General features: G+C 39.1%; 1 protein-coding gene across 2 annotated transcripts; it reads left to right on the top strand.

The window, feature by feature from the left end:
- Positions 1-31: 31 nt before the first annotated feature.
- PRIM1 (DNA primase subunit 1) lies at positions 32-22,822 on the top strand. 2 transcript variants are annotated; one of them, XM_046011419.1, is made up of 13 exons: positions 32-193; positions 856-1,013; positions 6,456-6,562; positions 6,634-6,707; positions 8,074-8,210; positions 8,785-8,843; positions 9,850-9,959; positions 10,644-10,732; positions 10,898-11,039; positions 13,449-13,518; positions 14,414-14,505; positions 20,594-20,692; positions 22,616-22,822. In XM_046011419.1, the coding sequence occupies exons 1-13, from the start codon at positions 91-93 to the stop codon at positions 22,633-22,635; spliced, it is 1,260 nt and encodes a 419-aa protein (XP_045867375.1). In that variant the 5' UTR covers positions 32-90; the 3' UTR covers positions 22,636-22,822. The 2 variants fall into 2 exon arrangements, with proteins under 2 accessions (XP_045867375.1, XP_045867376.1); XM_046011420.1 differs by lacking the exons at positions 8,785-8,843; positions 9,850-9,959; positions 10,644-10,732.
- Positions 22,823-25,641: the final 2,819 nt, after the last annotated feature.

Genomic DNA, 25,641 nt, shown 5'->3' with positions numbered 1-25,641 from the left:
CACAGCGCGCCTGCGCAGTGTCCGGGGCTCCGGGTGTGTGATTCCCGCCAATTTTTGCGGTACTGCGACAGACAGTGAGTCGCGCCTTCCATGGAGACGTTTGACCCTGCCGAGCTGCCCGAACTGCTTAAGCTTTATTACCGGAGGCTTTTTCCCTACGCCCAGTACTACCGTTGGCTCAACTATGGCGGAGGTGATGGAAGCCGGGAGCGGAGTGGGTAGTGGTTCGGCGGGGAGGATGAGGGGGTACTGGGAGGGTTCCTCGGAACGACAATACGAAGTATCTCCTGTGCGCTAGGCTTTGTGTCGGCGCCTTCGCGTATTATCTCGAGCCCTCCCCACCACCTCAGAGATATAAAGGGGCCGAGAGAGGTTACGGTAAGCAGCCACACAGTGGAAGAAAGAGTCGCTGCTCCTACCATTACGTGGTGGGACTCCCCATTCAGCACCGCGTTCACCTGCCGCGGCGCCTGAGCCCGGGAGATTACTGGATCGTAGCCGGAAGCTGCAGAGGCGCGTTCTGTATCGGGGACGGCGGGGCATCTCCCGAAGATGAGAGGTACTGAACTCTTCGCAGCTGAACTTAGTAGTGCTCGCCGAGGAGAGACAGCTGACATTACATCTTTAGAATATGTCTGCATCTTTTTCCTCATTTTTTACTTTTTCCTTTCAGATACAGGATGGTATGCACCTTCAGAGTAGGAACTAGTTCTTTTTTTTTTTTTTTTTTTAGCATGTAGCACAGCGTTGAGCACAGAGGGCTGATTAAAAATATCTTATTATTGGTTAATGTTTTAATGCCCTGAGCCGAATCAAGTGCCAAATTAACTATAAAATGGTATATTTATTTTGCAGTAATAAAGAATTACTTTCAACACCGTGAATTTTCATTCACATTGAAAGATGATATTTACATTCGCTACCAATCCTTCAACAACCAGAGTGAGCTGGAAAAGGAGATGCAGAAAATGAATCCATACAAGATCGATATAGGCGCAGTATATTCTCACAAAGTAAGAAATCGGTTTTTTATGTATTTTGTAGTTTTGTTTTTTAAACCAAGAATGGATTGGTGTGCCCATTGTTTTGAGGTTAAGTTTTTAGAATTGATTCTAGTTGAGTCCCACTTTAACTTTTTTGCAAGTAGATTGTAATAATATTTTGCTGTTCTTTCATACTCCACATTACTGACTGGAAATCATTTGGAAGTGAATTGGTTGTATTCTCACTAGGACAGAAAAATTGAGTATCTGGCCAAAAGAGTAAACGAGGAAGTCAGCGTGGTTTAAAGGAGGGTATTTTAAAAGAATTACATTGTCTTCCAGCATTGGAGGTGTTTTGTTTATTTGTTTTTAAGTAATCTCTATATCCAATGTGACCCCAGTATTTAGAGTCACATGCTGTACAGACTGATCCGGACCAGGACCCCTTGGAGATATGCTTGATTCCTCTATTTCTCTCACACTCCTATATCTATTCCATTAGGAAATCTCTTTAGCTCTACCAGAATATTATCTGAAATCCAACCACTGGTACCAGTACTACTACCATCTTTATCATCTTTCATCTGAATTACTATAAAAACTTCCTAACAATTTGCTCCTATAGACTCTAGAGTCTCTTCTCAAAACAGTTGCCAGAGCAATCCTTTTAAAACAAGTTAGACTCTGTGATTCCTCTGCTCAAAACCATTCTCTAGTGGCTCCCCATTTTGCTCAGAGTAAAAGCTCCTCTCTCCCCCTCACTCAGTCCACTCCTGCCACACTGCCCCTGCTCAAGCAGTTTCCACTGCCCAGAACCCATTCCCCAGATATCTCCTTGGTTCCTTCCCTCACCTCCTCAAGTCTTCACTTTGAGGCCTACTGCAACCTGCCACTCCTCCTACCCATTGCCACTGATACAGTCTAAATGTCTAGATTAGTGCCTGCCCAAGAGAGTATATCGTATTTGTTGAATGAATGAACATACCAAAATTGCCTTTCTTTCCTTAAAAATACACACATGGGGAGGGGCACCTGGGTGGCTAGTCAATTAAGCATCTGCCTTCTGCCTTCAGCTTGGGTCACGGTCCCAGGGTCCTGAGATCAGGCCGGGTGTCAGGCTCCATGCTCAGTAGGGAGTCTGCTTCTCTCTCTCCCTCTGCCCCTCTCCCCTGCTCATGCTCTCTTTAAAAAAAAAAATCTTACAAAAAAAATTCATACATGGGGGGAGAAACACACTCATGGGATGATAGCTTTTGTATGGAACTATTTCTTCCCCTCCCCCCCAAGATTTATATATTTATTTTAGAGAGAGAGCAAGCACCCAGCAGGGCGAGAAGCAGAGGGAAAAAATCTGAAGCAGACTCTGCAGAGCATGGAGCCCAAGGCCAGGCTCAATCCTGTAACCCTGAGATCATGACCTAAGCCACAAACAGAAGTCAGACACTTAACTGACGGAACCACCCAGGTGCTCAAGGTTTTTTTTGGGGGGGGGGTGTTAAAGATTTTATTTATTGGGGTGGCTCAGTGGGTTAAGCCTCTGCCTTTGGCTCAGGTCATGATCTCAGGGTCCTGGGATGGAGCCCTACATCGGGCTCTCTGCTCAGCAGGGAGCCTGTTTCCCCCTCCCTCTCTATGCCTGCTGCTCTGCCTACTTGTGATCTCTCTCTCTCTCTGTCAAATAAATAAATAAAATCTCAAAAAAAAAAAAAAGATTTTATTTATTTATTTATCTGATCAGTTTCATCCTGAAGAAATTTCACCTGCAGCTTCCTGACCTCCAAGCTGGACTAATTGCGCTCTCTAAGCCTCATGGATAAATATGATCTTGTAATCACCCTGATTTCCTTTCACCTCCTATTTTAGATCCTATGTTCCCTGAATCCTTTGTTCTCTTTTTGGTTTACTTTTCTTTACGTAGAGCACATCCTCCAGGAGCTTCCTGAGAAAAGGTGCATGGAAAAGAAAATATAGGACAATTTCTGTATCTGGAAAATGACTTCATTCTACCTTTGTACTTAACTAGTGGTTGTTTGTAAATCAGTTTCCCTTAGAATTTTGCATTATCTGCTAGCTTCCAGTGTTGCTGTTAAGAAGACTAATGCCGGGGCACCTGGGTGGCTCAGTGGTTTAGGCCGCTGCCTTCGGCTCAGGTCATGATCTCAGGGTCCTGGGATCGAGTCCCGCATCGGGCTCTCCGCTCTGCGGGGAGCCTGCTTCCCTCTCACTCTCTCTCTGCCTGCCTCTCTGCCTGCTTGTGATCTCTCTCTGTCAAATAAATAAATAATCTTTAAAAAAAAAAAAAGAAGACTAATGCCATTCTGATTCTTATTTCACTGTGTTGGAACTGAAAGCTCTTGGGATTTTCTACCTAGCCCCTCTATCCCTAATGTACTAAAATCTCACAATGATGTGCCTTTGTGTGCATCTTTATTGTACCTGTTATGCTAGATACTTGATGGGCTCTTATGATCATGAATTCATGTCCTTCAATTCTGGGAAATTTTCCTTTTATTTTTTAAGATTTTATTTTGAAGTTTAAAAAAAAAAAAAAGATTTTAAGTAATCTCTATCCCCAACATGGGGCGTGAACTTAAAACCCAGAGATCAAGAATCTCGTGCTCTACTGACTGAATCAGCCAGGCACCCCTTTTTTTTTCTTAAATATAAATTTTTCTATCTATAATTCTTCTCTGGTCTCTCTACAAATCCTAAAGTCAGATGTTATGTGTCTTGGACTGGTCCACCAATTTTTTTTCCCTCTTATTTTTATTTTGCTCTACTTTCTGGGGAATTTCCTTAGAGGTTTTCATTTCTTTTTTTTTTTTAAAGATTTTATTTATTTATTTGTGTGACAGAGAGATCACAAGTAGGCAGAGAGGCAGGCAGAGAGAGAGGAAGGGAAGCAGGCTCCTGGATGAGCAGAGAGCCCAACGCAGGACTCAGTCCCAGGACCCTGGGATCATGACCTGAGCCAAAGGCAGAGGCTTTAACCCACTGAACCACCCAGGCGCCCCGAGGTTTTCATTTCTGCTATTAAAATTTACAAGAATTTTTTTTAGAGCATCCTGTACTTTTTTCATTGATATGTCTTATCTTTCTGAGAGTATCAGTGATAGTTTATGTTTTGTTATACAATCTGTTTTCTCAAAGTCTCTTTTTTTCCCCATTTTTTTCTCCTCTTTCATATTAGAGGCTTTCCTCGTAAGTCTGATCATTTCTTGCATGTTGTTTATATTTTAAAATAAAGCACTAAAAAAGCTGATTGGAAGTTGTGTATACATGGCTGAGATTTCTTTATTACAGGGTGATCTGGCTAGGCCAATTTTGGGAGAGGAAGCACTGATGTCAGTTTCTCTAGATCTTTGCTTGAATGAAAACTTCACTTGCGCAGGGATCTTTGTTTTGATCACAGATCTTCTATTCCTAGAGCCTATAATAGTGCCTGACACTCCTGATCAGGTTCTTCAGTGAGGAATCTTCTGGTTTCCTGCGTAGGATGGCAGTAATAGGGTATAAAAGTGGGGGAGAAGGCTGGGTCTCAACTTTCCACATGTAAATGTTTGTCCACTTAATCCGCTATATATCAGTATAATACACTTTCTTCAACTGTGCCTATTGTTCCTGCCCCCCGTCCCAGTCCAATTTGAGGTTCTCCAGATAATAATTCAGGTGTCTTTGCCAGGGAAATGAAAGTGCAGTCACCTAGCTCTGCAGAGTAAATGGAAGAATCTGGGGAATTAACTGCTTCATAAATAGATTTTTAACTGATTCTCCTATTTTTAATCTTAGCTTCACCACTACCACACACACTCTCTCTCTCACTCTAGAGATACCCATTATCACCTGAGTTTGGGAGATGCTGAGGTGTGAATTGGATTGCTTATCTTTCCTTACTGAGAGTTTAAAATTCAGCCCTTAATGGTTATCCTTATAAAAATTTTAGTGGTATTTTCTCCTCTCTGGTACTTTTTAATTTTTCCCCCATTCTGGTCCTTTTTTAAAGATTTATGCCTTTCTTAAGAAAACCTTTATTATCATTTTTGTGCAGGTTTGGAAAGAGCAAGATAAGTATCTGTATTCAGTCTGCTTTTTTCCTCTGGTGGCCCATAGCCTCAAAAGAGGCTACTTACAGGGGTGCCTGGGTGGCTCAGTGGGTTAAAGCCTCTGCCTTCAGCTCAGGTCATGATCCCAGGGTCCTGGGATTGAGCCCCCGTGTCGGGCTCTCTGCTCAGTGGGGAGCCTGCTTCCCTTCCTCTCTCTCTGCCAGCCTCTCTGCCTACTTGTGATCTCTGTCTGTCAAATAAATAAATAAAATCTTACCCAAAAAAAAAAAAAAAAAGAGGCTACTTACAGCTTGAGCCAAAGGCTCAGTTCAGACTAAATTCAGATATTTTGAATTATTGAAAATTTTAAATACCTTTTTGTTACTTATATGTCCAGTAATAATTAAAAGTCTTTAAAACAGCTTGCAATAGGGCATTAACTATTTATATGTTGTTGTTTTTTTTAAAGATTTTATTTATTTATTTGACGGAGAGATCACAAGTAGGCATAGAGGCAGGCAGAGAGAGAGGAGGAAGCAGGCTTCCCGCTGAGCAGAGAGCCCGATGCGGGGCTCGATCCCAGCACCCTGAGATCATGACCTGAGCCGAAGGCAGCGGCTTAACCCACTGAGCCACCCAGACGCCCCTATATGTATTTTTCTTTATGAGAAACCTAAAAAAGCCTTATTGGGATTTCTATTGGTTAACAATTTTTTTTTAGTTTGTTTGTTTGTTTTTTTTATTTTATTATTTATTTGACAGACAGAGAGAGAGCACAAGTAGGCAGAGAGGCAGGCAGAGAGAGAGAGGAGGAAGCAGGCTCCCCGCTAAGCAGAGAGCCCGATGCAGGGCTCGATCCCAGGACCCTGAGATCATGACCTGAGCCGAAGGCAGAGGCTTAACCCACTGAGCCACCCAGGTGCCCCTGGTTAACAATTTTTTTTTAAGATTTTCTTTATTTGTTTGACAGAGAGACACAGTGAGAGAGGGAACACAAGCAGGGGTAGTGAGAAAGGGGGAAACAGGCAGAGCAGGAAGCCCAGTGTGGGGCTGAATCCTAGGACCCTGGGATCATGACCTGAACCGAAGGCAGACGCTTAACCAACTGAGCCACCCAAGAGCCCCAATTAACAAATATTTATTATTCAATGTTACATATCAATTATATCTCAGTAGAACTGGTAAAAAACAAGTATCTATGGTAATATGTATTTACCAAAACCTGTTTTAAGTAGATAAACTTTATATTGTCATCCATTCTGGATATATAAAATCCAAACTAGTGAACTTTTAACTGAGTAGAGTTGGCATTATATTATGGTTTTTCTTTTTCATTTCTCTTTGACCACTTTCTTTGTGTGGTTAGAAAATAGCATAATTGGCAGCATGACAGCTCTTACAGAAACTGATTGATATTTTCTCCTTGTAGCCCAATCAGCACAATACAGTGAAACTGGGAGCTTTCCAGGCTCAAGAAAAAGAACTGGTATTTGACATTGATATGACAGACTATGATGATGTGAGAAGATGTTGTAGGTAAGCACTGCCTGCCTTGCTGGTAGGGTGGGTGATATCACTGACAGTGAGTAATGATGCCTCTACTCCAGTTCTGCAGACATATGTTCTAAGTGCTGGACCCTCATGACGATGGCCATACGCATAATTGACCGAGCACTGAAGGGCAAGTATTGGCAGTGTCTGAGTGGGGTCAAATGTAAGAATCTGTTTTCCTCTGAATATTTGTCTATGTATACCATTTTATAATCAAATCTCATAGATTTCTAACATGTTTCCTTGAAACATATGTCTGGAAAATAAAAGGAGATTAGAATAAAGTTGTAGTTGAAACGCTAATAAAGCTGTTGATCAAACCAGTGAGTTTTTATCCAACTTAGTCTGTGTGCTACCCAGAGCACCTCTGTGTGCTACAAACTATCCTAGATGAGGGAAATATGAAAGATAATGATTGCCTCAAGTAGGTTATACAGTCTAAGAAAGTGACAAATAAAATTGAGGATTACATTTAGTTTAGTAATATACACAAGGTACCATGGGGATAGAGAACAGCAGGAGTGCGTGTTGGACTAGAAAGAAATTAGATCAGAAAAGGTGATGATAAGGATGACAATGATATTAAAAAGAGGGGCACCTGGGTGGCTCAATCAGTTGATTGTCTGCCTTAAGCTCAGGTTATTATCCCGGGCGTCCTGGGATCGAGCCCTACATCAGGCTCCCTGCTTAGTGGGGAGCCTGCTTCTCCCTCTGTCTCTGACTTTCCCCATGCCTTGTACTCTCTCTCTCTCCTCTCAAATAAGTAAATAAATAAAAGGCTGCTACCTTAAAAAAAAAAATAGCTAACTCTTGGGATGCCTGGGTAGCTCATTTGGTTAAACCTCTAACTCTTGATTTCAGCTCAGCTCATGACCTCAGGGTCCTGGGATACAGGCCCACATCGGGCTCCTGGGCGAGGAGCCTGCTTGGGATTCTCTCTCCTTCTGACACCTTCTGCCACTCCTTGCCCCAGTGCATGAATGCTCACTCACTCTGTCTCTCAACAAAAAAAAAAAAAAAAAGCTAACTCTTGTCCTCACTTCAGCAATGCATATACTAAAAAGAGCTCTTTTTTGGGACGCCTGGGTGGCTCAGACAGTTAAACATCGGCCTTTAGCTCAGGTCATGATCCCAGGGTCCTGGGATCGAGTTCCACATCAGGCTCCCTGCTCAGCTGGGAGTCTACTTCTCCCTCTGCCTGCTGCTCTCCTTCCTTGTGCTCTCTCTCTGACAAATAAACAAATAAAATCTTGAAAAAAAAAAAAAAAGCTTGAGAGGGAAAAAAAAGGGCATGAAGAAATTCTTGGCAGAGAGAACAGGATAGGTATAGACATGAAGGCAAGACCATGGGAGACAGGAAACTACACATAATTTAGTATAGTTAAGATGAGTACATGTGGATAAGAGGTAAAAATGAAGCCAAGGAAGTAAGCAAGAATCAGGAGTTTATAAATTTATTTATAGATTTTATAACGTATTATTTCTCCCCCCCTCAGAGGACTTTGGATTTAAGCATCGTCTCTGGGTATATTCTGGAAGGAGAGGTGTTCATTGTTGGGTCTGTGATGAATCGGTTAGAAAATTGTCCTCTGCAGTACGTTCTGGGATAGTTGAGTATTTGAGTCTTGTAAAGGTAAGATCTCAGTAATACTTTACATTTCTTTGTTTGCTAAATGTTACCAAGCCTGAAATGTTTAGTGAAAAAAATGAAACTATATTTTATAGCATCCATATTCCAGAGTAAATGACCTTACTAGCAAATCAAATAATCATAGTAGCTACATTTTTTAAGATCTTTCATATTTTGCTGTAAGTATCCTCCTTGTAGCAAGAGGAAAATGACTTTTCTGGTTCAATTATGTCAATTAATATTGACATAATTAAAAGAATTAAATTCTTGGGGCGCCTGGGTGGCTCAGTGGGTTAAAGCCTCTGCCTTTGGCTCAGGTCATGATCCCAGGGTCCTGGGATCGAGCCCCGCATCCAGCTCTCTGCTCAGCAGGAAGCCTGCTTCCTTCTCTCTCTGTGCCTGCTTCTCTGCCTACTTGTGATCTCTCTCTCTGTCAAATAAATAAATAAAATCTTTTAAAAAAAAATTAAATTCTATATTTTGACAGAATTTAATCTATATTTAGAATAATTAAATTTTTTTAATTTTTTCATTTGTGTCATATACAGAAGTTCTTTTTTGATGGTTTATTTTTCAGGGTGGTCAAGATGTTAAAAAGAAAGTCCATCTAAGTGAAAAAATTCACCCTTTTGTCAGGTCTGTTGGAAAAGATTCCATGCAGTTTAAGTTGTGTCTGATTTACCTACATGTGCTTTTAGAATTACATTGTTACCAGTTTCTCTATTGGGGTACCATTTTACTGATAATAAGGCTAGAGTTAATTGAATGACTGTCTTATGCTGCAGTATTCACGATAGGTGCTTTACAGATGTTCTTATTGGTCTTAACAGTAACTTCACATTAACTTCATGTAACTTCAGGTTAACATGATGGTATCTCCATTTATAGTTGAAGTAGAACTTAGTATAATTTCTTTGGTACCACAAAAGTAATTGTTAAATTTAGGAAGCATGTCATAGTCTGCCTAATTTCAAAACTCAGACTCTTTCCACTAAATTCACTACTTCTCTAGATGTAAAGAGCATTGCGTTAAGAGTAAGAGTTTCTATTCTGTGGCTTTCTAAAACCCTGATAAAATATTAGAGCCTCTATCTCCTTAAGTGTATGATGGGGAGAACAACATCTGCTCCATCTATCTCAGAGTTGTGGCAAAGATTAAATGAAACGATAGATGTGAAGTCTGTTTGCAAATTGCTAAGCACTACGTAATTGTTGAGATATTAATGCAAGTAATTCAGAGTAGAAACTGTAGACTCTATCCCACACTACTACTGATGTATTATTGTGTTGTCCTGGCCTGTTTCTACCCTTGTTAGATATTTATGATGCTATTCATCTGCTAAGTTGTGGAGTTTAAGAAGAAAACATTCCTTGAATAGCTATTCTAAGCCAGGTGCTATACTAAGTTCTTCCCCCTTAGAATGTCTTAGTTAATTCTCATAACCCTGTGAAGGCATATTATTCCCATTTTGCATAGCTAATTTGTTTGTTAGCTAATTCTGTTTGTCTTATTAGACTAATATATGCTCACTAAAAAAAAAAAAAGATTCAATAGAAGCAAGCACTAGCCTCCCTTCGCATGAAAAACTATGCGGTGTATGTTGCTAATAGTATTAGGACTGTGCTATTGTTATTCCTACAGCAAATCTATAAACATAATAAAAAAATACTTCCAAGAATATGCCTTAGTTGATCAAGATATTCTTGAAAATAAAGAAAGCTGGGATAAGATTTTAGCCCTTGTTCCTGAAAATATCCTTTCCCAAGGCCATTTCTATGTGAGATATATGTATTGATCTCTATTATAAATGTGTTCTGCCTACATATTCTTATAAGTTTAATCTTTTTATACAAAACGTCTCCTGTTTTTCTGCATTTTAGTATATCTGTATTACTGGAATACAGTAAGAAATGAGACCATTTTGGAAATAAACCTCATCTTGGAAGTTGATCCTCATAGAATTAATGGAATTAATGGATACTTAAAGAATGCTGAATCATTTTGTCAAAATATGTACAGATCAGGGAAAGGTTTTACATTAAACTATATAGAAGGGACACCTGGGTGGCTCAGTTGGTTAAATGACTGCCTTTGGCTCAGGTTATGATCTTGGAGTTCCAGGATCGAGTCTGCTTCCCCTCTGACCCTCCCCACTCCCATGCTTTCTCTATCTCATTCTCTCTCTCCCAAATAAGTAAAATCTTAAAAAAAAAAAAAAAAAAAAAAAACCTATGGTTATTTTGGCATTCTTTCTGTCATATCAGTATATATTTTTACAGGGGACTTTTTTAAGGATATGTATGTAATTAATATTTGCATTTTTGAAAACAATAATTACTTTCTAGTAAACTTTTGATATCCTTGTGGTAGTACAAACTGAAAATAAATTGTTCATCAATGGCTCTAAATGACTGTGTTCCTTAATGACTCATCACCAATTCATGAGACACTTCAGCAAAACTTCCCGAGGTATCACAATTCACTTCAGCGTTGGGAATATTTGACGAAAGCCATCAGCTCGCAGGTATATTCCATTGAAACCTCTATTATAAATATAATGTAATTCTTAGTTAAATTCTAAATTTTTTGCTTAGTAAGTTAAAGATCACTGAAAGCCACTTTTTAACCTCTTAAAGAAATCCTCAAAAGTTCTTACTGATCCTCGTGCTAGAGTTTCATCTGCTTTTAGGATAGTACCAAAAATGACAAATGTGGACCCTGGCTGGAATGGGAGATCATGCTCCAGTACTGTTTCCCACGGCTGGACATCAATGTCAGCAAAGGAATCAATCATTTACTGAAGAGCCCCTTTAGTGTTCATCCTAAAACAGGTACAATGTAAAGAAAGTAAAGAAAACTAGAAGAAAAATGAGTTATTTTTTGTTTGAGTAAGCATGTCACTGGGTATGAATACATATGATAACTAAGTTATTTTTTAATTACCGACTAGTAGCTACCAGATCAGTTTCCACTACATAAATAATTTCCTCTGGGTTTCTGAAGTTTAGTGTTGGAACTATAGAGGAACTTAGAAATCTGAGGACAACAGCTCTCATTGTACAGATGAGAAAACAGTGGTCCAAGAGGTTGATGTGACTTGTTCACAGTCTTAAAACAAATTGTGTCAGAGCTAGGAACAGAATTCACTTCTTAAAACTTGAAAGTTCTGTGCTTTTCCTGCTATGCCTCCTCCCTCAGTTCTTTTTCCATAGTTTTAGCTTTCCTCCTTCACATTTCTCTTAGATATGTTTTGATGGACTGAAACTGACTTTAAAATAAATATAATGGTTGTTATATTGACATAAACTTTGCTTCATCCAACCAGGAGATATATACAGTTGTATGTTGTTGTCCTTTTTCATCTAACTCTACCACTCACTGCGGGATGTTAGGCTAATTATTCTCTGTGTCTTGGTTTCCTCATCTGTAAATGGAGATGATATAGTACATACCTCACTGGGTTATTGTGAAGACCTAAAATGTAAAGTGCTGGGGCGCCTTGGTGGCTCAGATGGTTGGGTGTCTGTGTTTGGCTCAGGTCGTTGTCTCTAGATCCTGGGATTAAGCCCCAAGTCGGGCTCCCGGCTCAGCAGGGAGTCTGCTTCTCCCTCTTCCTCTGCTTCACCCTCTGCTTGTGCTCTCTCTGTTTCTCTCAAATGAATAAATCTTTAAAAAAATAAATAAATAATAATAAGATGTAAAGTACTTAGAAAAGGGTCTGTCACACATTCAATTCTCCCAAGTTGCCTAGTTTTCTTTAATAATCTGTAATGATTCTCTAGTGCATATATTTGAATAGCCCCTTTCTAAACCTATCAACTATGTGCTTTTAGCTTCTTTTGGCAATAAGCTTAGTATTTCTTTTTTTAATTTGTCTTATTAGTTTCAGAGGTAGAGTTCAGTGATTCATCAGTTCCATATAATACCCAGTGCTCATTATATATTTCTTTTTTAAGTTTTTGAATTAATTTTTAATTTTTTAAAATTTCTTAATTTGATTTGATTATTATTTTTAAATTATGTTCAGGTAGCCAGTGGCTGAAAAGTTGTGGGTTTATTTATTTATTTTATTTATCACCATAAAATACATCATTAGTTGTTTTTCGGGTTTTTTTCTAAAATTTTATTTATTTATTTGACAGAGAGATCACAAATAGGCAGAGAGGCAGGCAGAGAGAGAGGGGGAAGCAGGCTCCCTGCTGAGCAGAGAGCCCAATTCGGGGCTCGATCCCAGGACCTTGAGATCATGACCTGAGCCAAAGGCAGAGGCTTACCCTACTGAGCCACCCAGTCGCCCCACATCATTAGTTTTTGATGCAATGTGCATATTTCTTGTTATTTTTTAAACATAACTCTAAAGCTATAGTGGGTATCCCCTTATTCTAATACTCAGAGTTTGGGTAAATAATTAAATAATTATGTTCATAAGTATACACATTTGATTATATTCTTTTCCCATAAGTAGCTGTAGTCTTTTTACTCTGTCTTCAAACAACAACTCCCAGTTCTCTTAATTATTTTACTTGTTATTTACCTGGCATCCTTTAGATTAATTATCTCATTTTTGAGATGTAATGAATTTTATGAGGTATCCCAGGTGTGATTATTGTGAAAGGGGAAGTATAATGCTGTCTATTTTATTTCCAAAATGCTTTCTAAAGATGCCCAACATATAGGTGTCTGTTCTGATCTCAGCAAATAAACCAAGTTAATGAAATGAACTATATCTATGTTATTTCATTTTTCAGGACTCACTAAATTTGATATCATTCTGTCCTTACATATAAGGATATTAGGAAGAAGCAGATAGAAATAAAAGTGGAAATAAGAGCACTAGACTATAGCTCAACATTCTTTCATACCTATTTTTTTTGTTTTTAAGAGAAATTAAAAACAGCTAACGTGGAAGTAATTTCTAGCTATTGTTTTTAACAGATAAGGGGCGCCTGGGTGGCTCAGTGGGTTAAGCCTCTGCCTTCGGCTCAGGTAATGATCTCAGGGTCCTGGGATCGAGTCCCGCATCGGACTCTCCGCTCGGCAGGGAGCCTGCTTCCCTCTCACTCTCTCTGCCTGCCTCTCTGCCTACTTGTGATCTCTGTCAAATGAATAAATAAAATCTTAAAAAAAAAAAAAGGCAGATAAGTCTAACCCTTTTTCTAAGCCTTAGATTAAAATTTAGCCAAAATAACACATAGGATTATATTTTACATTCATCAGTTTATAACTTTTGATTCTTACAGGTCGTATTTCTGTGCCTATTGATTTACAGAAAGTGGAACAGTTTGATCCATTTACTGTTCCGACCATAAGGTATGTTCCAGATCATTGATCATTCATTTTTTGTTTGTGATTTTTACTCTGAATTTGAAGTAGATTGAATTAGATCCCTTTCAGAGAGGCAGCTGCTCTGAGGCTATATGACAATGCCTTTGTAAAGCAACATTTCCTAGTGAGTACCACAGAACACAAGCTGCTGTTCTCTTATAAAAAGATTATAAGTTCAAATAAGTTTGGGAAATAACAATTTTAACAGATAAAATGTTCTTTACTGCAAGATTTCCCAGTTTTTATTATGCTCTTATGCATGGAAAATTCCCAAGAAGCAATTGTGATTTTTAGAATATCCCAAATTTAGTTGGTCACACAGTTTTTTCACAGAAAATTTTGTGGGATTCTTGTGCTATCATACACTGGGTGATGTTGACCAAGAACCAACTTTAAAATTCTTATTCTGGGGATGTCTGGGTGGCTCAGTGAGTTAAGCCTCTGCCTTCAGCTCAGGTCATGATCTCAGGGTCCTGGGATCAAGCCCCACATCGGGCTCTCTGCTCAGCAGGGAGCCTGCTTCCCCCTCTCTCTCTGCCTGCCTCTCTGCCTACTTGTGATCTCTCCCTCTATCAAATAAATAAGATCTTAAATTCTTATTCTGGGGTGCTTGGGTGACTCAGTTGGTTAAGTGTCCAACTCTTGATCTCAGCTCAGGTCTTGATCTGTGGGCCATAAGTTTATGCCCTGAACTGGGCTCTACACTGGGCATGGAGACTACTTTTTAGAAACAGAATAAAATTCTCTTATTCTGGAGCACGTGACTCGTTCAGTGGGTAGGGCATGTGACTCTTGATCTTGGGGTCGTGAGTTTGAGCCTGACATCAAGTATAGAGTTAAAAAAATTTTTTCTTAAATTCTCTTATTCTATTGTTTGTAGCTCTCTCTGCCGTGAATTGGATGCCATTTCCATTAATGATGAGGGAAAAGAAGGAAATGAAGCCGAATCTGATATCAAACGTAGAACCAGAGGTATGTTAATATGTTGAAGTCTCATTTTAATATAAGTTTCTTACACAGATGTCTTCTGTCAGTCCAATAATTAATTCTCCTTGGATTCAGCCCAGAATGGATCAATGTTTATCCTAAAACCAGCTCAGTAACAAATAATATCATAGCAATGCTTCTGTCCTTTCTTCATCAATTCCCCAAATGGTGCTGAGTCTGAGGCTGAATCCAGTCTGAGTCAACAGATATTTACTAAGCAACATCTAAATGCTAAGATTTATACTATAAGATTAAATTGTCATTTTATGTTGATAGTTGTTTGACTCTCACAATTTTAGATTCAACAGCTACTTATTTAACAACTACTACATATGCATGCTTTTGTTCTTTGTTCTTGATGTATCCAGAGAATGTTGTGGTAAATCTATATCTAAACTGTGGTTGAATTGTATGTTCAAGAATTTGATGAAGCTAGGAAATTTATAAATCTTCCTGCTAACAGAAGCCAAATCTTCATATACTAACACCCAAAAGACACTCTGTAGCTACAGAACCAATAGAACTTCCTGTGTGGTAGAAATGTAAGGCACTGCCCAGTGTGGTACTTACTAGCCACATGCGGCACATTCCACTTGAATTGTGAGAAACCTGATTTTCAATTTCATTTAATTTTAAGTAGCCACATGTGGCTAGTGACTATTGTAACACAGTGCAGATCTGTGTTATCTAACTGACCTTTCTCGGTCAAATGTTGCCACCTTCTTTCAAAACCCAAGCTCAAATATCACTCCATAAAACAAAAACAAAACAAACAAAATCACTTCATCTGTTCCAGCTCTAACATAATACCTAAACATAGTATATTCCACTATTAATGTTATAGTGATTACAAGCACTCTGCCTAAGGTATTTGAGGGGCTTCTGAGTCACTCGGTCAGTTGGGCATCTGATTCTTGGTTTTGGCTAAGGTCTTGATCTCAGAGTCATGAGATCCAGCCCTCCATCTGGCTCTGTGCTCAGCATGGTGTCTGCTTGTCCCTCTCCCTCTGCCCCTCCCCCCACCTCTCTCTCAAATAAGTAAGTAAATAAAATATTTTTTAAAAATAAAGTATTGGGGGGTACCTGGGTGGCTCAGTATGTTAAGCCTCTGCCCTTGGCTCAGGTCATGATCTCAGGGTCCTGGGATCGAGCCCTGCATCAGGCTCTCTGCTCAGCGGGGAGCCTGCTTCCCCCTCTCTGTCTGCCTCTCTGTCTACTCGTGATCCCCTCCTCTCTTTCTGTGTCAAATAAAAAAATAAAATCTAAAATAAATAAATAATTTGAAGAACATCTCCAACATGAAAAATCAGAATAAACTGGAAAAAGGAACTCAGAGAATACAGATGATGCAAGGAACAAAGAAAACCCTTTTTTTCCCTTTTTTTTTCTTAAGCAATCTCTGCCCAACATGGGGCTCAAACTCACATACCAGAGAAGAAAAGTCACATGTTCTACTAACTGAGCCAGCCAGGCACCCTGAAGACCTTTTTCTAAAAAATTATTATCCTAGGAAAATATGAGAAGATAGTGTATCCATGAAGCAGTACCTTCATGTTTCTGAAAAAAAACATTCAGAGAATAAGAAAAAGGTCTTAGAAATCAGAAACATAATCATTAGAATACAAAATTCAGTGGAAGGGCTAGAAAAGAAAAGTTAAGATTTTCCAGAAAGTACTACAAAAAAAGATAATTTTTTTTGTTTTTATTTTAAGGAGGAAAAAGATAAAATTAGAAGAATGGTTCAGGGGATTCCTGGGTGACTCAGTCAGTTAAGCGTCCGCCTTTGGCTCAGGTCATGATCCCAGGGTCCTGGGATCAAGTCCACATTGGCTCCTTGCTCAGCCAGGAACCTGATTCTCCCTCTGCCTGCCATTCCCCCAGTTTGTGCTCTCTCTCTCTCTCTGACAAATAAATAAAATTAAAAAAAAAAAAAAAGAATGGTTCAGGAGGTCTAATACCTAACTATGGGAGTTTCAGAAAAACAACAGAGAGGTAAAAAATATATATATATCAAAATTATATAGGAAGCCATCGCAGAAATGAGCCCTTTACTGAAAAGGCTCAGCATAATAGGAAAACAGACTGGCACCAAGGCACATCATTTTGAAATTTCAACACATTGAGAATTAAGGAAAAATCTTAGCCTTCTGACCCTTTCCTACTTCTCTCCCCAAAAAAGCCACAGTCCTAGGAAGAATGGTTTTGGATTTCTAAACATTGGAAGTGTTCATCTGTTAAAAGTAGGTGCTAGAAAGAGAAAGTGGTTGCCATTCAAGAGGATGGAGAGGTCAGAATTAGGGCAGAAAGCTATTTTTTCCAACCTGTTAATACTATTTCATTCTTTTTAACAACATGTATACATTACTTCACAATTTTTTAAAAATATTGTCTCTTAATGAACATCTTTTTCTTTTGTTCAGAGATTTTTGTTTTATTTTTTAAAGATTTTATTTATTTGATAGAGAGAGAGAGAAAGCACAGGCAGGGGGAGCAAGAGAGGGAGAAGCAGGCTCCCCAATGAGCAGGGCTCCATCCCAGGACCTGAGACAAAGGCAGTCACTGAAACAACTGAACCACCCAGTTGCCCCTGTTCAAAGATTTTTAAAGAGAAATTTTCTAATATAACTATTCAAAAATAAACTAAACTACCTGTCATTTCAAGTATTCATAAATAGCCTAATAACCATCAGTCAGGGTGCTTTAGAGATGATGGGGGGTTGGAATGAGTGATGTGTAAGTTCCCTACTATCGCTTTAGTTTCTGTAATTTTAAGCCTTTGTCCTTTATCACACTAGTACCATTTGTTCCCACCCTTCTTCTTTTTTTTTTTTTAAGGTTTTATTTATTTATTTGACAGAGATCACAAGTAGGCAGAAAGGCAGGCAATGAGAGTGCGGGGCGGGGGGGCAGGCTCCCCAACGAGCAGAGAGCCCGATGTGGGGCTTGATCCCAGGATGCTGAGATCACAACCTGAGCCGAAGGCAGAGGCTTTACCCACTGAGCCACCCAGGTGCCCCTGTTCCCACCCTTCTTCACGAATCCTGGTATGTTCTATCTACGTATGTCTTTTTTCTTTTTCTTTTTTAAAGATTTTATTTACTTATTTGAGAGAGAGTGCAAGCATGAGCAGGAAGAGGGGCAGAAGAGGGAAAGGCAGAGAATCTCAAGCAGACTCCACACAGAGCATGGAGCCCAGTGCAGGGCTCAGTCTCACCACTCTGAGGTCATGACCTAAGTGGAAACCAAGAGTCAGATGTTTAACTGACTGAGCCACCCAGGAACCCCTAATTATATCTTTTTTCTAAGACCCACCTCACAGCCACCTTGTTCAACACTGACAGGTGGATTCTTTGGCCTTATAATTATCCATGTGCCTCTTTGGTCTTTTAATTATATATTGTTTTCTATATACTACATATAGGACTTGTTTTACCAGTTCATTTAAAAACTTCTTAAAACCAAAGAGTTTGGCATATACTTTTTTTAGAATTTAGCAGAGTACTTAATATATAATAGGTAGTTAGTAAATATTTAAGTGATTATTGAATGCCTGTTACATATTCCATGGATGGTGAAATAAACATATAGACTTACGAGCAAGGAGGGGCACCTGGGTGGCTCAGTGGGTTAAAGCCTCTGCCTTCAGCTCAGGTCATGATCCCAGGGTCCTGGGATCGAGCCCTGCATCGGGCTCTCTGCTCAGTGGGGAGCCTGCTTCCCCTATCTCTCTCTCTCTGCCTGCCTCTCTGCCTACTTGTGATCTCTGTCTGTCAAATAAATAAATAAATAAAATCTTTAAAAAAAAAAAAAAAGACTTGCAAGGAGCTTAGAATCTTGAATTAAAGGTTCTAAGTACTATGGGGCTGATCCCAAACTAAACTGTTTCCTTGGTGTACATTTTATATTATTATAAGAAAATTCCTATATAAAAGTTTAGGACAAAATACAAGGTACTTTCATGATTGCCACAGTTCAGATATTCATCCTGAATATCCTCATTAAGATTCCTTTTCTAGTCCCAAGTACATCAGATAATGTTTATTAAAGATTATATTTATTTATTTACTTATTTATTTGAGAGAGAGAGAGAACATAAACAGGGGGGGAATGGCAGAGGGAGAAGAAGAAGCAGACTTCCCGCTGACTAGGGAGCCCACAGGGCTCCATCCTAGGATCTCAGGATCATGACCTGAGCCAAAAGCAGACACTAAACTGACTAAGCCACCCAGATGCCCCTTAAAAAAATTTTTAAGTATAGTTTCTTTTTTTAGTCTTTTGAATGAACTATTATGAGGACTGGATATCCATCCAGATATAGCACACTACTGAAATCCGAATCTCATCTTGTTCTCAGATTTTCTCCCCTATTGGGTATTATAGATTGTGTAATTAAATAGATGATTAAGATTCTGTATTCAAAATTTTGTTGTGGGGGTGCCTGGGTGGCTCAGTCATTGAGTGTCTGCCTTCGGCTCAAGTCATGATCTCAGGGTCCTGGGATTAAGCCCCATATCAGGTTCCCTGCTCAGTGGGGAGTCTGTTCCTCCCTCTGCCTCTCCCCCTGCTTGTGCTCTCTCTCTCTCTCTCAAATAAATAAATACATAAAATCTTGGGGAACAAGATTAAAAATTTTTTTGTTGTGTACATTTTTTAAATTTAATATAAATTAAAAAATACCTATACTTAAGGCACTATGACTATAAACTTCTGGCTGTCTCCAGGTAGAATGCCCCTGACATTTTTAATGTTTACTCTGTTGGTAAAACTATTTATTAATGAAGCCACAATTTGTTAAAAAAACAAAAAAGAATATTGTATGGGATTTAATACAGAGCAATAGATTATGCTGTTCTAATACCAGAAAGCCTGACTACTGAAGTAGATATGTACACGTGGTTTGGGTATTTTCAGGCAGCACTGTCTTAATACAGCAGCCACATGGCTGTTAAGCAGTTGGAATGTGGCTAGTATAAACAAGGAACTGATTTTTTAAATTTAATTTTAATTAATTTAAATTTTAAAACTGATTGGAGTGCCTGGCTCAGTCGGTAGAACATGCAACTCTTGACCTCAAGGTTGTGAGCTCAAGTCCCATGTTGGGTATAGCAATTACTTAAAAATAAAATCTTAAGGAATGTCTCTCTAAAATAAATAAAAATTTTTAAAGATTTTAAAAATATTTTTAAATAAGTAATTTTTTAATGTTGGGTTTTTTTTTTTAAGATATTTATTTATTTATTTGACAGAGAGAGAGAGAGATCACAAGTAGGCAGAGAGAGAGGAGAAGCAGGCTCCCTGCTGAGCCAAGAGCCCGATATAGGACTCGATCCCAGGACGCTGAGATCATGACCTGAGCCAGAGGCAGAGGCTCAACCCACTGAGCCACCCAGGTGCCCCAATAGATAAATTTTAAAACTGATATTTGATTCAATTATTAGAAAACATTGAGGTATGTTTAGGAAATTTGAATATGTGAGCCTACTTTTACACTCTCTATAATTCAAATCTAAATATAGATCAGGTATTTCTCATGATAATGTATCATCTAAATTGAGATGTATTTTAAGTACAAAATGCTAGATTTCAAACACTTAGTATGAAAGAGAATAAAATATTTCAATTTTTATTATGTATTAATATTTTAGATACACTGGATTAAATAAAATATTAAAATTAGTCTTACCTTTTTAATGTAGCTACTAGAGTATTTATTTATTTTAAGATTTTTATTTATTTATTTGACACAGAGAAATAGAGAGCACACAAGCAGAGGGAGTGGCAGGCAGAGGGAGAGGAAGAAGCAGGCTTCCTGCAAACCAATGTGTAGCTCCATCCCAGGACTTTGGGATCATGACCTGAGTGGAGGACAGATACTTAACCAACTAAGCCACACAGGCGCCCCACTAGTAGAGTATCTAAACTACATATTTCTCATTATATTGGACAGTACTGTTCTAGAGAATTCTTTTTCTTACTGTTGTTCTAGAGAATTTTTTTTTAAAACTTAAAGTTATACTCTCATGTTACTCTGCTTCCAAAATTCTGATTATAATGCATGGCCTTTATAATTTAGATTACAAGAAGACCAGTCTAGCTCCTTATATAAAAGTTTTTGAACAATTTCTTGAAAACCTGGATAAATCCCGAAAAGGAGAACTTCTCAAGAAGAGTGGTAAGACTCTATACCTTTCCCTTTTAGCTATTTAGATCTTAGTGTAGGAAGTTTAATCATCTAGTACATGAGAAATTTTAGAGCTCTAGCTTTTGCCCTCCTAAAACAAGTTATTGATTTAGCTTACTATCCTTAGTGTTTTAAAATTGAGCTCCCTTAATTCAATTCAGCAGATACTCATTAGACACCTTCTGTGTATCATGTACTATGAGGGAAACAAAGATTAAATATACAAAGATGAATTCCACACCATGCCCCCCTGCCCTTTAGAAGTACGACTGATACAAAACAAAGAAGCATAAAATGCTAAGAGATCTCATCTGACTGAGAGAACCTGAGAAGATTTCGTATGAAAAGAGTGGTATGTGAACTCTTTACAATGAGGGACTGTACAGATTCTAATTCCCAATGCCAATATACCATGCCTTGAGGTATGCATAGGATTTCTACAAGCAGAAATTTGATAAGGGTACAGGAATGGCAAAAGGGGATAGGTTGTTCATTCTTGAAGGAATGGCAAAGGCATTAGATAGGAAAGCATCAGGTCACTCCAGAAGCCATCAAGTAATACAGCTAATCTGGAAAAAGATGCATCAGGCGTGGATGGAACTAGAGGGTATTATGCTTAGCGAAATAAGTCAGAGAAAGACAACTATCATATGATCTCCCTATTATGAGGAAATGGAGATGCAACGTGAGAGGTGTGGGGGTAGGAAAAGAATAAATGAAACAAGATGGGATCAGGAGGGAGACAAACCATAAGAGACTCTTAATCTCACAAAACAAACTGAGGGTTGCCAGGGGAAGGGGGGAGGGAGAGGATGGTAGGGTTATGGACATAGGGGAAGGTATGTGCTATGGTGAGTACTGTGAGGTTGTAAACCTGGCAATTCACAGATCTGTACCCCTTGGGCTAATAATACATTTTATGTTAATAAAAAAATATATAAAAATTATTAAAAAAAAAAAAAAGATGCGGCAGGAATTGAAGGGATAGAAATTTGAAGAAGCAGACTGAATCCAGGGTATAGATGGCCTTTGAAGTCCAGTCTTGAGAGTCTGGGCTTAATTCAGTAGGGACGAAGAATCTAGTAAAGGTTTTTGAGGGATGGAGTACCATGATTTATAGTTTTATCTAGCAAAATAAAACTAGCAACAATGTGTCTGGGGAGAGGTTGGGGATAAAATAGTCAAAGAGGCCAGTTGGCCTATTACCATTATGACACTGGTACTGGATATCTCCAAAAGGAGCAAATACTAGAGCCCTAGAGCCATCCTTGAGAGTTGGTAATGATTTGGAAGTGGAGAGATGAAAAAGGAAATTAAAAGTGTCACAGAAGCCAGGGAAAGGAAATTTTCAAGGAGATTTTCAAGTGTCAAATGCACTAGAGAACTGATAAAATCATGTTGCATATTGGGACTAAAGGGAGATACTAAGAGGACAGCAGTGTCCTTTGAATAAGAGAGAACCAAACATATGTGTAAGCCAAAATGAAAGAAATCAGCAGTGAATATTATTCAGGATATCGATCAATACCATAGAAAACTGTAGTAGTGTTACAGAAATACAAACTTCCTTTCCACTTTATTTTTTAATAATATGCATGATGGTTAAACAGTAGTGCCCAAGATAATGCTGAACTCATAGCAGACACTCAGATATGTGCTTATTGAATGAACAATGATGACTCTGAACTTGGAAAGCTTCAATGAACCTGCCATTCCAACTGGCTATATTAAGTCCTTTGTACTCTTGTTCTGTACTAGCTCACCCTATAATGTGGGCTTCAGCAAAAGTGAAAGCAAATCTTTATGCATGATGTGAATTTAAAAGAAGCATTAAGCAAATCAGAATGTGAAAATAAATGGGATTTGTCTTGTCTTCCTTTACTATCCCTTTGATAACAATCTATTCTATTCCAGATTTACAGAAAGACTTCTGAAGATAACAACTCTCCTCAAACCAACGTAGATATCTTCTAGCTTCAAGAATCGAGTACTTCCGTCACCTGGGTAGCTTAGTCGGCTGGGTGTCTGCGTTCGGCTAGGGTCATGATCCCAGGGTCCTGAGATCAAGTCCCAAGTCAGGCTCCCTGCTCAGTGGGGAGTCTGCATCTCCCTCTCCCTCTGCCCCTCCCCTCCCACTCATGTGCGCACGCTCTCTCTCTCTCTTTCAAATAAATAAATAAATCTTTAAAAAATCAAATACATCAAGAGCAATTTAATAAATATTACAGAACCATAATGTGTCTTAATGCTCAAAGCAAAATTTCCTTTCCTTTCCTTTTCTTTCTTTTTTTTTACTTGACATAGAGAGCACAAGTAGCCAGAGCAGCAGGCAGAGGGAGAGGGAGAAGCAGGCTCTCCACTGAGCAGGGAGCCCCATGAGGGGCTCAATCCCAGGACTCTGGGATCATGATCTGAGCCAAAGGCTGATGTTCAACAGACTGAGCTCCCCAGGCACCCCCAAAATTTCCTTTTCTTGAAAAATTATTATGTTGAAAAGATTCCTGAGGCCACCAAAGGAGAATATCCACGTTTCTAGAAGGAGCAATAATAGGAGGAATAAGTGAACTGTAGATATATTTTGTAAAAGTTAATATTATATGGGCTCCTGGGTGGCTCAGTCAGTTAAGCAGCTGCCATCAGTTCAGGTCATAATCCCAGGGTCCTGGGTTCCCTGCTCAGTGGAGAGCCTGTTTTTCACTCTCTGCCTGCTGCTCCTCTACTTGTGGGTGCTCTCTGTCAAAAATAAGTAAAATCTTAAAAAAAAAAAAACTAATAGGGGCGCCTGGGTGGCTCAGTGGGTTAAGCCTCTGCCTTCAGCTCAGGTCATGATCTCAGGGTCCTAGGATTGAGCCCCGCATCGGGCTCTCTGCCCAGCAGGGAGCCTGCTTCCCCCTCTTTCTCTGCCTGCCTCTCTGCCTACTTGTGATCTCTCTCTGTCAAATAAGTAAATAAAATCTTTTAAAAAATTAAAATTAAAAACAATGAAAAACTTTTAAAGATTTTTTATTTATTTATTTGACAGAGAGAGATCACAAGTAGGCAGAGAGGCAGGCAGAGAGAGAGAGAGGGAAGCAGGCTCCCCGCTGAGCAGAGAGCCCGATGCGGGACTCGATCCCAGGACCCTGAGATCATGACCTGAGCCGAAGGCAGTGGCTTAACCCACTGAGCCACCCAGGCACCCAAAAACAATGAAAAACTTTTAAAAACTAATTACACAAAGATAATTCTAAGATTTTTTGATATACCTTTTACCAGTTGCCATATATGTTTTGGTATACTTCTACCAGTTGCCATTTGTAGAGGCAAGTGAGCAATAATATGCCCAAAACTTTAATCTCAACTCACTGGATATAGCCTCCTTATTTCTGGACTGAATATTGTAGGTATGTGAGAGCTTTGTCCTTAAGTCTTAGACATTTATACCTGGAGTGTGTATTCTGTCACTTCTAATTTTACTTACTGATATTTTTATTGGTCAGGCCACACCCCACTGCCTATCTTTAAAAATTTTTTTTTTAAGATTTTTTTTTTTTTTTTGACAGAGTTCACAAGTAGGCAAAGAGGCAGGGGGGATGGTGGGGGAGCAGGCTCCCTGCTGAGCAGAGAGCCCGATGCGGGGCTCAATCCCAAGACCCTGGGATCATGACCTGAGCTGAAGGCAGAGGCTTTAACCCACTGAGCCACCCAAGCGCCCCTTAAAAATCATTTTTTTTAATATTTTATTTATTCATTTAACAGAGAGAGAGAGAGAGAGATCACAACCAGGCAGAGAGAGAGGGGGAAACAGGCTCCCTGCTTAGCAGAGAGCCCAATGCAGGGCTCGATCCCAGGACCCTGAGATCATGACCTGAGCCAAAGGCAGAGGCTTACCCCACTAAGCCACCCAGGCACCCCTTAAAAATCATTTTAAACTGGGCATCTAAACATACCAAACTTTAATTCAAAACATATGAGTTACTAGATTACAATAGGGGATAGTAGAATACTTTTTACAGCTGTTGGATTTGTAGCTCCTGACTTTTTTCCTCAGAGAACAATTGGGTTAGTCTGCACCATAAAGCAGCAGCTTAGAATAACCAATTTCACCAACATAAAACCTGTTTTATTTGTCAAAACACTTCCCTTTCTACATATCCAGATACTTAATTTTAAAGGTTTTGTTTCTTCCATAGGTTGGTTTTTGTTTTTGTTTTTTCTCAAAGTGTCAGATTTCTTTTGCCTGGTTTTATAAACCAGTCTAAACAAAACAGTCACTCTGGAATATAGTCCATCTTCTGAGAAACACTGAGATGGCAAGCTAACAGGTTGGTGTTTTCTATGATTTTATTTTCTTTCCTTTGAGTTTCCTTTAACATTGTTTTCTCTTTAGCCATACAGTCTTCTCTTTTTTTTTTAATCTTTTGGTTTATATATATAAAACACTTTACAATGCAGTCAACACACGGCAATGCCTTGCATTTCCTTCTCTTTTTCTAATTTTTTAAGAAAAAATATTAAAGACCATTGTGCAAAATTCCTCATTTGAGTCTCTATTTACTATGTATTGTTCAGTTTTTAGGTTTGGAAAACAGTGGGTCAGTTAAAATTCCTGAATACAAAATTACTAAAGACTCAATCTACCTTAAGAACTCAGAACCAGAGGGGCACCTGGGTGGCTCAGTGAGTTAAGCCTCTGCCTTCTGCTCAGGTCATGATCCCAGCGTCCTGGGATCTAGCCTGGGATCCAGCCCCACATCAGGCTCTGCTCAGCGGGAAGCCTGCTTTCCCCTCTCTCTGCCTGCCTCTCTGCCTACTTGAGATCCCTCTCTGTCAAATAAATAAATAAAATCTTTAAAAAAAAAAAAAAAAAACTCAGAATCAGAGTATAAAGACTGGTATTATGCTTTCAAAAAGAGATGTTTCAAGTTTCCAATATGCCTACCATTAAAGTATTTTAATGC

The sequence above is a fragment of the Meles meles genome, chromosome 7 (assembly GCF_922984935.1).
Source record: "Meles meles chromosome 7, mMelMel3.1 paternal haplotype, whole genome shotgun sequence".
NCBI classification, from domain to species: Eukaryota; Metazoa; Chordata; class Mammalia; order Carnivora; family Mustelidae; genus Meles; species Meles meles.
This window is presented reverse-complemented; position numbering and strand designations above follow the sequence as displayed.

Excerpts from the sequence above, each read along its gene's own strand:
- PRIM1 (XM_046011419.1), top strand. The coding sequence starts at position 91 with ATGGAGACGTTTGACCCTGCCGAGCTGCCCGAACTGCTTAAGCTTTAT. Across the intron at positions 11,040-13,448 it reads TAGTGTTCATCCTAAAACAG|GTCGTATTTCTGTGCCTATT; the intron begins GTACAATGTAAA and ends TGATTCTTACAG. Across the intron at positions 13,519-14,413 it reads TTTACTGTTCCGACCATAAG|CTCTCTCTGCCGTGAATTGG; the intron begins GTATGTTCCAGA and ends TATTGTTTGTAG.